A 15,675-nucleotide genomic window follows, 5' to 3' on the forward strand; every position below is an offset into this window, starting at 1 on the left:
AGAGGGTGAAAAGGCTTAAAGTGCTAAATCACTCTTTTCTTTGTGTGTTTTTGCTAGTTGTAACTTTATTCTTTATAATATATAATTGGACATAAAATTGGAAATCAGCTCACAGTTGGAAATTCCTGTCGTGGTCTGGGTGGTTTTCCACAGCATCAGCTCCTCCCCACTGGGTGGAGTCTTTATTGCTCCTCACCTGATGGCAATCGTACCAGCAGTATTTATGACCGGCGCACTCAAATGGTCTTCGCCAGATTATCTGCCAACTTTAGTCAGTTCTCGGCCTCACGTCCGTTCCTTGGTGACTAATCGTGTGTATTAACCGAATCTCTGTTTTTCTCGTCAGCCTCTGAAACCCACCTACCAAGCTCCCCTGGATACCAGTTTGCTGCCTGCCTCCCTGCATTGCATGCAGCACCCACCTGGACCTCTCCTGCCTCCCCCCTCCACGCAACCCCCACCTGCAAGCTTGTAAGACAGCTCAGTGTACTATCCTTAGATTCACTCGCAAACCTCTGTGGGATTCCCCTGACTGCTCTGTCCTCTGTTTCAGTGCCCTGGCCCGCCACAGTTTCCCCTGCCCAGTACCTGCACCCAGTTATCCCTGCCATTTAGTTATCACCACAGTATTTTTCTCTCGCCTCAGACATCTAGTTTATGTTCATTGATTCTAGTCTGCACTTTCTGTTAGCCTCTGAGCATTGTAAAATAAAGTCTCTTTTCGTTACACCTCACCCCTGGCCTCCGGTTTTGAATCTGCATTTGAGTCCATCCCATGTCCACGGGCCACTGCGCCTGACAATTCCAGCAGAGACACCAGAGGGATTGATGGCTGCCCAGAAGGTGGACTTACAAAGTGGACTTGGATTCAGCTCCATCTCTGCTCATCATCAGCATTGCCATATTGTCTTATAATTCTGAGAAGGATTTGGACTTCCATGGTTTTCTTTAGTGGATTGCAGCTCACTTTGAGAAGATTTGGGGTCCCTTTGTATTTCAGGAGGACAAGAGTTGACTACTAAACATAAAAGTGATGTTAAATCACCAACATACGCTCCTCTTCACAAAGCAGGAGTAAGCAGCCACAATGCACAGCTCACTAATTGCAGAGAAGAGTCAGCTACACAAAAAAAGGCCACACCTACTGTAAGGCAGGAAGCAGACATACAGGGTCAAAATCACAGGAACACAGTCATATATGGGATAATGAAGACAGAATCATATTTACACCCAAAAAAATTTATCATTTTAACATCAACATTGCACTATACTCGACTCAAAATCACCCAGTTATCCTCTGACATGTGTTTTTAGGTTTTACATATAGGTGTTGGCAGTAAAACTGGTATATATTATTATAAATCATAAGCTCTCCCCAATGACAATAAACTTACTAGCTGAAATAGTGAAGCAGTGCTAACAGACTCTGTTGTTACCTGTTACCTGTAACAAAGTAGTTTGTTCTTACATTGGCAGTAATAACACGGTGTCAAGCATGGCTCCGCTTTCCTGATCTAATTAACTCAGAACATAAAATATGAAACAGAGTTTTCACAAAACAAATGTACTTTCTATGAATGCAACATTAGTTCGCTTATAGTCCCTCAGATTTATGTTCTGCAACTATATCATCAGACTGAGCTCTTGATTATAGAGGCAGGGGGACTGCTAAGCATTCTGATTGGCTAGTGGTTAATCGGAACTATTGGGCCCAGTGTAAATAATGATCAACCCATGCAGGTAATACAAGAGATGATAAGATGGAGTTTTTAAGAACTATGAATGCATAAAGGCATAATAGACATGCTGGTCCAGTGTATCCATTTCACACTTTGTCTCTCCAAAGAATGACATGACATGGACACACATGCAGAACTTCCTGAGCGAACAGGAAAGGGAAATGGATTTTGAAATGAGGAGTGGAATCGCCATTTTAAAAAGCATTTAGAAAATCACTTTATTAAATTGGAATTCAAAAAAAGTTTTTGAAATGAAGTTTTTAAAAAGCATTTTTGAAAATCAGTTTATTAAACTGGAATTCAAAAAATGAATTTACAAATGCAGAATTCATTCTACAATTCATTATTTAAGCACAGAATTCTTTATTTCGATGCGTGTGACTCTTGTGGTTCTCCATAGAAACGTAAGGTCTGTAATCAGAAACACCCCACAATCTTATATATCCACTCCAAGCAGAGGGAAAGTGTTTCGGTGCAAACTAAAGGAGAAGAAGAACCACCAGATGAAGGTCCTTCGTGTGCTGTTCAAAGCAGTCTCACAAGCATCTCACTGATCACTGCTGCCGTATTGTAGATCAGCTTGTTAGTCTCGGTAAGCGTGGCTGTAGGTATCATCCATAGTGCTGCATTAACATCATCGAGTAGACCTTCTGAGGGTACTTCACGTAATCTTGGTAACCGGCTACGGGGGATCCAGGTTTCAAGCTTTCTGAAGAGATTTTAGGATCTGAGATGAATTTCTACCTGGGCATACAAGCTCTCGGGCAAAGCTTTGCTTCTGGCCTCAGTGGATCTGTTGGGTCCAGAGTGAGGTCTCACAAAGCTATAGGTGGATGTTGGAGAAGTATCACTGATTGGACTCTGTTCCATGGGTGGTGTTGTTCGGATAACCTGGAAAATAAATATTATTAATATTATTACATTAACATAAGCAGGAATTTTACTGTGATTAACAAAAGATCACCTGTATCCATGACTGCAAAAGAAAATTACAATAATTTTTTTTATCCAAATACATTTTATTCAAATGTGTTCAACACATACTTTTAAGATATTCTTAATCAACAGTGCAATGACCTGCAAGTGCACTTCAGAGGCTAAGAATAATTTACAAGAATTAGGGAGAGTCTTCAACTCAGCACTAGACTTAGCCAGACCTACACTAGCAATTTGTGGCTAAGGTAATTTGGCTCTAAAGCTAAACTCCACCATTGTGTCTTTTTCTCCCACTGTCTGTCTTCCACATAAAGGAATTACTATATCTTAGACCATGCACTATTAGCTGGGAAGATAGCTCTGGAGGACTGGAAGCACTGGATGAAGGGGGCAAGCATCAGACTGGCCACAGGAGTATATCATTCTTGCAAAATCTAATGATTAAACTCCAGGCAGGCTAGATGGTCACTGTTTTGGGGTCATTTTAATTTCGCTAACACTCTGGTTCATGAAACATTCAATCAGATGCTGTCTCAGCAGTTCTCCACCGAATCTAGTTAACCAGCTAAAGAGACCACTTTGTCACTATCTTGTGCGTTGGGAGGTTTAAAGTTTGTTTAACCAGATGTTTAATCTATTGAGCCAGAGTCCAGCTCAAGCCCATCCTAGCAAACTCTATAGGTCATTCTCAATACACTCATGGATTATCCATTGGGCCCACACTGCCAAGTTCGCCTGCCACTTGGTGGACCACTCTAGATAAGGACACCCACAAATATTTTTGCTAGAAATAAAACTGTTTCCTAACCCACCTCAGGTTAGTTACAGTCCTTGCTGACTCACATAACTTCAGACCTTGTCTCCTGCTTACTTTGATCACAAGGCAACAGCGTTATCTTCACTGTAGATTTGTATTCTGAAAAAGATCATTTCAAATCAGGTCCAAACTGAAAGACTAAATTAAGGGTTTGAAGCTGTTTTATACATGGATAGAATATGCACACAATGCTCTAACGTCTGGTGCAGCTGGTCTCTCTTCCTTTCATTCTTTACTTCCATACCAACCTTCTTTTGAAGTAACAGTTGTCTCTGTTTTCAGAAGATTTTCGTCACTCATTTTTTGTGTCACTAAGAACTTTCACCCAGGTATACTGTACCCTTCGGAACGAAGAAAATCAGCAATGCAAAAGCTTTTCTTTTAAAACTACCTGCTGCCAAAATTAATACTACATTTCATGTTCTTCCACTGAAAAACTGTCTACAGCTGCCTGGAGGAGAAGGGAAGATGTTGTAATGGTACTGCTGGGTTGGATTTGTGGCCTGTGGGGGGATTTTTTGTTGTTGTTTTTTTTGGCTGTCCTCCCTGTTTAACTTTTAAGTTTCAGATGAAATTGTTAGTTTTGCTTTGTGCTGGTGATTCACCAGTGAGGGGAGTCTTTTTTATTTTTTCCATGTTTTTCCATGCTTCCGACACCTGAATAGAACAATCAAGTGTGGGTTATTCTAAGGCTGGAGGGTGCCACAGCCTTTTTTTGGCTGTTTGTTTCAGTTAATAGTTAATAGCGTTTCTGTCCTTCCTCTAGTTGTCCAGTTAGTAACCAAACTATGACATTTGCTTGTGTCACTTGTTCTTATAACTGGATATTTGTCAATGCAATTGGCACTCTATTCTCGACGAGAAGCCTGGGTTCGGGAGAGCCCAAGTGTCCTGGAGGGACGTTCCCTGCTGGATAATCGATGGACGAGTGGCAGAAGTGGCACATCGTGTGCCTGGTTGGACTGTCTATTGAGGACATTGAAGACATCTACCTGTTCGGAACCATGATAACGGGGTTCTTGCTGATCGGAGCTGGCTTGGCCCTGGCTTATCGGAAATTGAAGAAAGCGGTGAATGCCTTTCAAAACCCCACAAGGCTGGCCGCTATTATCGAAAATGTGGGAAGAGCTGTGAGTACTCAGACTGTTCTTACTGAACGCAATATGGGAAAGATCTTGGAGGAGCTCACGGTTCTAAAACAGATGATACAACAGGAGACCAGTAATGGACATTAAGAACAACTGTAAAATTGATACAGTTTGTTCATCCCAAAACAACATTTACAACACCCCCACCCCGACGGCACCAGCTGGACAATGCTTGAAGGTTGATGCCGAGGAGAACAACAACAATTCTTCCCAGAGATACAATACCAAGAATGAACTGACTCTCTTGCCCTATTCCACAAGGCCACCTGCGTAGGCTGCGGACTGTTGATTTTCACCTAATAGTCGAAAGGACACTCTCTCAGGCTGAACACAGGATACACATCCCCACACAGACGCACACACGTACACTGATACTGATACGCCCTCACCCAACGCCTCCCATGCTTTCCTCCCATCCGATGTGGACATCGGCTCAGCCGGAGGCGCAATCGCGAGATTGCAGCGTCCCAGATGCAACTGTTCACACTGGAATATTTTCCCATGTACCTTGTCTGTGATTTATTGTGTTATGGTGTCATGATATCTGTGTTTTCTTTGTGTGTTATGGAGTTTTTGTTTTTTTTCCTCATGCTGACTCCCTTTTGGGGACCAGTATGAGCGGAATTTCTTTTTTTCAATAAAAGACTATAAGCACAGGCAAACTAATTCAGTAATCTGATAACACATTAACTATATAAAGAAAGGCATTTTAGATTAAATGGTTTACTTTCCAGACTGAACCCTCTGGTTAAATGAAGCACGGAACATCAAAAGATTCAGCAGAGCGACTGAGTTCAAAGCACCTGAGCAAAAACACATAGTGTGACCAGTAACACAAATATGTGTCAGTTAGAGGCTGTTTGCTTCTACCTAAGTCAAATCTCATTTACCACACTTACCTCAGGAACTGCATACACTGTGTTTTCAATGGTTTCCCTGGTATCTGGTGGTCAGACATGAATAAATAAATATGTAGTGATTTGCTTTAACTTATATTTTTCTTTGCAGGCTTTAACTGACGATTTCTATTATTCTGCATTCCTAAGTCATTTCAGCTGATGTTACATTAAATCCAAATTTTATCAAAATAATTGAATTCTCACACATAAACTAGACCTGGCATGGCACTCCAACCTGATATCACGGCAGAGCATGTAATAGACACACCAGTCCACTGCGTCCATTTCAAGCTTTGCCTTTCCAAAGTGTAAAAAAGACACACATGCAGAAGTTTCATTACTGTATGCGAACGCTGCAGTACCAGCAGAATAAGATAAAATATTTAAAGCAACAAAGTCAGTAGTGAGGAAAAAGGTATGATGAAGTACATTCCAGGGTTCTTAATATATGTATACACGTGTAAATGTATTAATAATGTCCATTTAAATGCTTTCAGATAATTATTTTCATGTTGGCTTGAAATAAAATATCTCCCTCTGCTGTTGTTGCAATTTCTACATGCATGTAGATTTCACATTTCAGCAAGGCAAAGCGTGGAATGGACACAGTGGTCACTCATAGTTGGGATCAGTAAAGTATGTTGGCAAAAAGTTTCAGTTTCAGTTTCAATTTTATTTCTATAGCACATTTAAAAGTCTCAGGTACATCAAAGTGCTTCACAGAAAAGCCACATTTGCGGGGTTAATAATAACAAGCAATGGATTTTGCAACAACAAGTATTTTGACGATATTTTATTTATTTACTTTTGCAATATCTTGATAAATACTTGCTTGGACTTACTTTTATGTTTCGTTCGATGATGAATATAACCTATAACAAGGATAATGATGATGGCAGCAACAACAACACACACAGTCACAGTGGTATTGTTGGCATCTATGTGGCCTGTAAAGGAAAAACAAAACTGATTACAAAGGCACTGTACAATTCTAAGTTGATATTATTAATACAAAAAATAATAATAATAGATATTTATGGCAGGGTTTTTTTTTTTTGCTAGAGTAGAAAACTCAATCTTCAAATATTTTTATTTTTAGAGTTTGTATTTCACTAAAGTTCTGTTGCATGACATCTTTAAAAGGATATCTTTTAAATTTTCATTCATTATTTCTTTGGCATCTAATCTTACCTGACTTCGTGTCACATTGAGATTTTAGCACCATCATGCTATTTTTCCAGCTTACTTCATTGCTATGATTACAAAAGACAGTATCTTGCTGCAGGTAAACAATCAGAGAGGAAAGCATGTCTGTGGTGCTGGGATTTTCTTCCAACAGAGAGCAGTTGTGAGCATCACATCTAAAAGTACGGCTGATGTTCAGGTCCACTATAGTGCAGGTTACAGTCAGGTTACAGGAGTCTGAGCTGCTGGAGGTCAATGTCAGATTAACTGGAGACACTGGATCTGGGAATTAAAAGCAGGTGTGAATATAATTAACACAGATATATGCTGTGTCAATATTTGAAATGAAAATGACAAAAATAAACCTACCTTGGACTATGACCTTGATTTCACCTACCCTTTGCTCTTTTCCCCCAGTCACTACTGCAGTATAATCTCCACTGTCATTGTGTTTTACATTTTTCAATACCAAAGAGTAATTTTGGCCAAAAAAATCAGCTCTTACTTCATAGCTGTCAAACAATACTGACTCTTTATTATAACTGATTTTACCAACATAATTATTGGTATTAAACTTCCAGAAAAAGTCAGTCTTTTTGTCAAGTTTAACAGGTTTCTCTACATCCAAGTGTAAGTCCTTTCCGTGCAGTACAAACACATGTTGGAGCCCTAAAAGAAAAGAAACCAAAAAGTATCAGAATCATGAACATTCAGCTCCAATTCTGTTAAACCAAACACAACAGTAATACAAAAAAGACCTGACACAAATATTGTTGCAGTGTTGTGGATATTTATTTTGTAGTACTTTTTTCACCAGAGCTTTTCTGCTCTTTGCACACCTCACAAAGCACTTTGGTCAGGTTTTGGTAATCTACTCACACAGGGGCAGGCATGATTGAACGATGGAGACCAGCTGTGTTGGTCAACCTCTCCTGACACCACCCACTGCTCCACCCTATCATTTGATTATTTTCATTATTGTCTATTCACATGGGCATAGAAAAAAGTGCTGGTGTGAATGGGTAAATGAGGCAAGTTGTGTAAAGCACTTTGAGTTCTCAGAGTAGAAAAGTGCTATATAAGAACCAGTCCATTTACATCTAACTGCTTGCTGTCTGTGGCACCCACCAAACATTATGGGTTTCACACATCAGATAATCAGTATCAGAATCAGAATACTTTAATCATCCCTAAGGAAATTATGTTTGTGGAAAACCCAAACTTTTATGAGATACAGCTTCAATCTCACTTCAGACAGTGCAACTCTCATGTCTCGAGATATGACCAAATATATTAAACCAATCAAAACATGACCAGGGTTTGGACCAGTAAGCAGAGTCTCACACATCTCTCTGCAGCTTATCTCCTACTGTTATACACTTAAAATTCCCATCACCACAGAGACTCTGTGTGTTGGGATTTTAAGGGTATATTTTAGTGGTGGGTTTTGATAATCGATTTATCGATTAAAATCGATTCTGGCTTGGATAACGTGATATCGATTCATTAAAATCCTGAATGGATTTTTTTGAGATTAATTTATTTTGCCCAAAACACCAGAATCTCAGGTTAAACCTCACAAAATTTCAAGAACCACCAAACAGCTAAAACAGTAAATGAGAGCAGGTACACAGATTCTGCACAACGATGTAAACACAAAGCTCGGACCTGCCGACGGAACAGAATCAGTGAGATGTCGCCTATCTCACCCGACGGCACTGACACGGTCGGGGCTGAAAGCCGACAGCTCGCTGATTCCGATGTTTCAGCGGGTCCGAGCTTTGTGTTTACGCCCTTTTTGCGCTGATTCTAAAGCTGTTAGTTTTATCTCTCTCCAAACAATATTGACCGAACCAGCAGCAAAAGAAGATCCAAACTACGCTTCACATAAACATCGTCATGGACTCCCTCTTACTTTGCTGTTTTGCTTCCACCACACTTCATACACAGCTCTCTCTGTATACTCCAAGAACAGTTTCCCGTCTAAAAATCTGTTTTCTTATTATTATTATTTCCTATTATTCGCTTGCTTGTTACGCACAAGTCTACCGTTGTTACCGCTGTTTTTTTCCCTTTTACTTCCAAAAAGAAAGCCTAATTTCTGCTGTTCAATAGGTTACTGAACAAATGTAAACTTTTTAAAATTATGCAAAATGCAAAACGCTTAGCTGTGTCTGTAATAAAACCGCTGTAACTTCAGAGGTAATGTTCATATGTTGATTAATGGTTTTCTTTCGTTTTTGATGTACTGCAGAATATTTTTATAAAATCCCAGGCCAGGAAAACCTTCATGTTTTTCTGTGTTTTATCTTTAGCTACTTTGACACTAAGGCCTATGCTGTGATGTTTACACCTTTGATAAAGTCTTGCGAGTGTCAGCTTCCTTTTTATAGATACAAAAATATGTAAATGTACTGATCTGAATTATAATATTTCTGACTGTCTAAGGCAAAATTTCCCAGATTTAAATCGAATCGAATCGAATTGAATCGAATCCTGGATCAAATCGATTCGGGACCTTGTGAATCGGAATCGAATCGATTCTAGAAATCAGTGATGATACCCAGCCCTAGCATATTTCTCGGTGATTCCAGATCAGAAATAAGGCAAATAATAAAAAAGTTACCCTTAAAATTAAAAAAAATATATAGTTTATTTGTTTAAACTGCACCAAAAAATGGCCCTGTATTTGTATAGCGTTTTACTAGTCCCTAAGGAACCCAAAGCGCTTTACACAACCAGTCATCCACCCATTCACACACTGGTGATGGCAAGCTACATTGTAGCTACAGCCACCCTGGGGCGCACTGAGACCACCACCAGTAGGCAACGGGTGAACGACAGAGACTGCTCGAAACCGGCAACCTTCCGATTACAAGGCGAACTCCCAACTCTTGAGCCACGATCGCCCCGTTATATATGGGCTAATGGGCTCTTCAATGTCTTCTTAGTAAATAACAGCGGCAAAGGAGTTCCAACAATCTTTCACTCTATTTTATATATCAACCAAAGACCAGGTCAGTTAGGGTTACTTTGAAAGTTGCACTCTTGGCCTCCCATGCACTAAAAAAAATTTGTTATATTTTTTTTTTTGTGCAGGATACTGTGGCTCCTATGAAGATTAAATCAACATCCTAGGGAGGATTCACTCCTCAGCAGGGCTCTAGAGTGCGACGCAACCTAAATTCTCAATGGTGCAACTAAAAAAATCTGACGTCGCATCGGTGCTACCAGCTGTTCGAGTAAAAAACTAAAGTCTTCATAACTCTGAAAGTCTCCATGTGGTCAACAACAGATACACAACATGCCCATATCATGGTCAAACCAATCAGAGATAGTCAAGGGCAGGACCTCTCTGATTGGCCATGGTACAGATATTCCTTTATTCCTTTAGGCCTACGTGTGTGTACTTTCAAAAGTGCTGGCGGACAGAGTAGCCTAGTATCCAGAAAACACACTATATACCAGGATAAATACATTGCCCAAATGTCCCCAAGTCTGAAATAATTCTTCACAAGAAAAATGGCTTAAACGTAAACCCCACATACATTTATTGGTGTCATCACAGACACATTGGGGGAAAAAAGGTGTGTGTGTGGAGGGGGGGGTTGGCCATCTGAGGGGCATGTGACTGCAATGGAGGATCATTCATAAAATATCCAACTGTTCAGATATTAAGATGTTCAGTTTTAAGCCTTTGAGACACTTTGAGGTCCTTTTAATTTAGATTTACTTTTTATTTAATATATCTTGAGATGTTTTAAGTTTAAATTTCAGCTCGGTGAAACACTTGAAGCACAAGCACTTTTTCAGTAACTTATCTTTCTTGTAGAACTGTGCTCCAAATAAAGAACTTTGTGTTGACAAGATTGATAGTTAACCATTTATAAATCAATATTGTCTGTATGGACAGCAATTTAAAAAAAAAAAAAAAAGGTGAACATGTAAAACTGTGGTGTTCTGCAATGCGTTTGAAATATTTGGGCGCACCTAAGAAAAAAAGTTAAGCGCACTAATGCAACCGAGGCAAAATGTTAGTCTAGAGCCCTGCTCAATGAAATTTACAAACGAGCACCTAAAAAGCAGACCTCTGAAATTACAAAGTACAAATACTTTGTTACATTGTTAGTTCGTACTAGAAAGAAAGTACAAATACTTTGTTACTGTGTTAAGTAGACTTCTTAGGTATCTTTACTTTATTTCAGTATTTACTTTCATGATAGCTTTTTGCTTTTGCTCCATCCATACATTTTAAGAGAAATAGCTTATATTTTAAAAACAGGCTATTATTTTTTTTTACTTTAGGTTTAAAGCACCCGAGGGAGGTTTTTATTTACCAGCATACATGCCTTTAAAAATTAAACTGATTGGAGCATGAATGATGGGCACATAAATTGTAGGATATTAACAAGTTTAAATATTAGTATAAAAACTAGCTATTTACCTTTTGTTTCAGATGAATACATCCACAAAATTGCGCCCCAAAATAAAATGCAACCCATCTTGATATGTGCCTTCAAAATTCTGGTAAAGCTTTCAAAGTTCTTGTAAAGCTTGACTCAGGAAGTTTGAACATCCTGTTTTGTTTTACACTTTCTGTGTAGGTTTTTTCTCTGACTCGTTCACGCTTCTCAACTGATCTATCGCAACTGATGGTCCCATTTACCCTCCATCTTCGAAAAAGACAGTTTTAAAGTTCCATAATTCATATAAATTTACTATAAATTTCTGAGCTTTGCTGAGAAATTGACAGTTTCTGTCAACAGAAATTACAAAACTGAAAACACAAACATTAAATTTTTAGTAACAGCTTAATGCAGTGACTGAAACTGAAAACTTTATATTAAATGTCTGTGAAGGTTCTCAGTCATCCAGGTCATCGTAGTCAAAGGAGCTTGCAAAGAAAAGCGTCTGGACTTCTTTAAGTTACTTGAAGACGTTTCACCTCTCATCCGAGAAGCTTCTTCAGTTTAAACGTAAATGTAGAGTCTATCATACATCATCACATCTAAAAGTACCAGAGTATTCAAATGTACAAATTTGCTCTGTATTGTAAATTGACTTGTGTGGTGGTGATGTGCATGCTTTAGTGTGTGTGTTATTTATGGGTTTGAGAAACACTGATGCGTGAGTTTGAGTGGGAGGTGTCTGTGTTCAGCAGTGATGCTTGAGGAGAAAAAAACAGTTCCTGAGTGTAGGGCTGCTCGATTATGGCAAAAATGATAATCACGATTATTTTCACTGAAATTGAGATCTCGATTATTTGACGATATTTATTTAACCCTTTAAGACCTACTATAGAACCAAGTCCGCCAGAGCTTATATTATTTTTTTACATGTTGTAGTGCCATTTGTGGGAGCATTTCAAGTTGCTATACAACTGTTATAGCCCATATTTTAATAATATGTATGCATTAAGTCCATAGTAACTACATTAATTGCAAAAAAGTGCAATAAACTACAAAAAAATTGAAAATCGTTTTTGTTTTTTTTACATATATTTCTACTTGGAGAAATTTAAGAGGTTTATCCCTCAAAACTTTAAATACAAAAAAGTTGCAAAAAATAGTTTACAACAACAGGAAATTTATTTTGAGTGTCTTCATAGTTTTATTTTGGAGATACACCAATTTTTATATACTGCAGGAAAAACGAAAAAACAATCCTATGATGCAAATTTGCAAAGAAAACAGCATGTGCATCAAAATAAACTATTTCCAGCAGTGCAATTCGAGTTCTAAGCATCCCAGAAACTATTCAGAAAAGTCAAACATGACCAGTATAGGCTTTTAAGGCCTACAAGTAAAACTACATTTTCCGCGAAAATGACGTCACTTCCGGTTTCGGGCAGGAAATGGCGGACATGCGATAGTTCGCGCTGACTCTGTTTCACTGTGGGAAGTGTTACGAACAGCTGATCGGATCGGCAAAGCGTGTTTCTGGAATATTATGTTTTTGTTCCTGCAAGCGCTTTTTATGCAATTTTTGCAAAGCTATATGTGGAAGGAAACCGTGACCGAGGACAAGCTGATGGCATAAGATGTAAGTACAACTCCTCCGGTTTCATATGCAAAACAAATTATTGCGCTAGCTTACACGGTTCAGGTTCTACAGGGATTTAAAAATAGTTACACAAAACGGAGCGTGCTGCTCTGACCGGCTTTAAAGGGTTAACAATCAGAGTAATGCTTTAAAAAATAATATAAAATAGTGTGCAACACCACTGAAGTTTTTTTTTACCTCTCTTTTCAACCAACGCAGTCACTCTCCTCTCCAAATAACTTCTGCTTAGCTTTCCGAGCTTCCCTCGGGTCCTCTTAATCAGCGGTCTCCAACCTTTTTTGCGCCACGGACCGGTTTATGCCCGACAATATTTTCACGGACCGGCCTTTAAGGTGTCGCGGATAAATGAGGGAGGGGCTAATAATCGGCTCAGTCATTTTTAATGATCGTTGAAAGCCCAGATCGTAATCGTGATTAAAATTCGATTAATTGAGCAGCCCTACCTGAGTGTGTTGGTGCTGATTTGGATAGACTGCAGTGCCTCCTAGAGGGCAGTAGGTGAAACAGGTGAGATGTAGAATGGCTGAAGTCTTTTGTAACAACAGTTAATGATCTGCTGCATTTTGTTGACCACTTTTTGGAGCCTCTTATGCAGTATGTAAGTATCCTCTCAATGGCTGAGCAGTGGAGGTTCACCAGTACAACTCTGCCTCCTGACATCTGACCCACGTTAACACATGGACTGAACATACACACACCCACAATGGACAACTGTACCCTCAAACACACAATAATAACATGGACTGAACCACCACTCACAACCACTAGCACTTTATATAGCCTCTGTAGAAACTTATCTACACCCTCACTTATCTTAACTGCACTACTGTATAGCTCTGTGTAAATAATCATTCTGTACATTCTGATAATTTTAATCCTACAACTGTTTACAACTTGCATAGTTCCCATTTCTGTATAGCTGTATATCTCAGATTTCTGTAAAGTTATTTATTTCATATTCTGTATAGTTTTTCATATTTATATCCTGTTCATAGCCTGTACATAGCTTGTACTCACTACAGCCTGTACATACTTATAGTTATAGAATATTCACAACATACTTCATACCGTGTACATTATAACATACCATAATAGACCCATTTCTGTAATATACTTACATATCTATATATTGCTAATATATATTGTAATATATCTATATCACTAAAGCACTTCTGGATGGATGCAAACTGCATTTCGTTGCCCTGTACCTGTGCATGTGCAATGACAATAAAGTTGAATTCTATTCTATTCTATTCTAGTTGGGAACTGAAGAAAATGTAGTGATTTGGATTCCATTAATGATATCACTGAGGAAATGAGATTCTTGGTCATTCCACGCCCTATCTGAGATCACCCATCGCTAAACAGCATAAAGACATTACAGTAGTGCTTATGAATTGCATCCTCCGTGGTAAAATGGTTGTGCATGTTGGAGGTATGTCTCCTCTTTCCTGTGATCAGTTTGGGGTTGTTACTCAAGAAATACATCATAATATTAAAAAAATATTAAAAAAAATGACTTCAAAAAAAAAAAAAAAAAAAAAAAAAAAAAAAAAAAAAAAAAAAAAAAAAAGAATTAACACTATTATTTCTCTCAGAGAAATTTTTCTACATAAAATGACCAGAAATTAAACATGTCCCATTTAACCATACACACTTCAGGCTACAGTCCCACTCACCAATTTAAATCCCTATCCTGAGGTTCTCATCATCCTCTATGTGCACAGCCTAGATACAGCAAACTATGATCTCTTGTATCCTCCCTGCTGAACTTTATGTTTTTAGTCCACTGAGTTGATGTGAACAGTAAGGCTTCTATCTTGGGTTTTGATTTTGACCCATGTGTAATCCAAGTATCTGTACCAGTGGCTGGGTGCTTTCCCTTTGAAAGTGCCAAGAGCTCTTACTTTCCACTTCCTCCATGTAGAGGTTGGCTGCAATGGGTGACACTGATGAGCCCATGGCACATTCATGTTTTTGTCTATAGAAACCCTCGTTGTATAGAGTTGGTTCTGTTTTGTAAGTACCTAAAGGGACAAGCCCCACTAGGGTTTATCTACCTGGGACTTTTTATCTGGTTTTGAAGCTGAAGAAGATAAGAGGTGAAACACCTTCATGAAACTGAAAGAAATCCAGTTGGTTTCTTTCCTTAGTTTACGTTAGGGCTGTGGCTACCTTTACTGTGTGATGTGCAAACCATGTATGTGCGGTCAGTGCCTTTTAAATCATTTTTCATTAAGTTATCTTACAAATAATATGGTTTTATTTATACTCACAGAGGTGAGTATAAATAAAACCAAACCATTTTGGTGAGTGAAATTCTAGTATTTCTTAGTCTATTGACACTGATCTAAGCTACTGGATGTATGTCAGCACTTTGCAACCACATAGATTATGAATGCAGGTTTCTAGCCAAGCTTGTTTTTAGAGCAAAGGTGGGCAATTAATTTTCTCAGGGGACCACATGAGAAACTGGGACTGCTGTGGAAACCTTTAGCAAAAAGCTGGACTCACTTTGGCTCTGTATTAATTTTCTTTTTTCAGCTGCTACTGATAAGAGTAGATATGACAATTAGACAATGAAAATGCAAAATGTGTACAGTGAAAACACCAATACTTTATCACTTAAGTGTGACGAAGTGGTCAAAGGGGTTATAAAAATAAATAAATAAATAAGACAACGACACCTAGGGGAAAATTCACCCCTAAAGAAATCCTAAAGTCTTTTTAGAAACCAGAAAAGCTTACACAGGTTCAAAGATGCACAACTGAGTAAGGCTGGGTATCGTCACTGATTTCTTTCAATTCCAGTTCACAAGGTCCCGAATCGATTCGATCCACGATTCGATATGATTCGATTTGAATCGGTTTTGCCTAGGACAGTCAGA

The 15,675-nt window shown here is 38.7% G+C and overlaps 1 protein-coding gene across 1 annotated transcript; it reads right to left on the reverse strand.

The window, feature by feature from the left end:
* Window positions 1–181: 181 nt before the first annotated feature.
* On the reverse strand, window positions 182–11,323 carry LOC102304530. Its single transcript, XM_005918090.2, has 6 exons — window positions 11,169–11,323; window positions 7,094–7,393; window positions 6,731–7,006; window positions 6,382–6,486; window positions 5,540–5,583; window positions 182–2,630 (listed from the first exon to the last, which is right to left on the reverse strand). The coding sequence occupies exons 1-6, from the start codon at window positions 11,224–11,226 to the stop codon at window positions 2,460–2,462; spliced, it is 954 nt and encodes a 317-aa protein (XP_005918152.1). The 5' UTR covers window positions 11,227–11,323; the 3' UTR covers window positions 182–2,459.
* Between the last annotated feature and the right edge of the window lie 4,352 nt (window positions 11,324–15,675).

Source organism: Haplochromis burtoni, unplaced genomic scaffold, assembly GCF_018398535.1.
Source record: "Haplochromis burtoni strain Fernald_Lab_line unplaced genomic scaffold, NCSU_Asbu1 Contig_27, whole genome shotgun sequence".
Lineage (NCBI taxonomy): Eukaryota > Metazoa > Chordata > Actinopteri > Cichliformes > Cichlidae > Haplochromis > Haplochromis burtoni.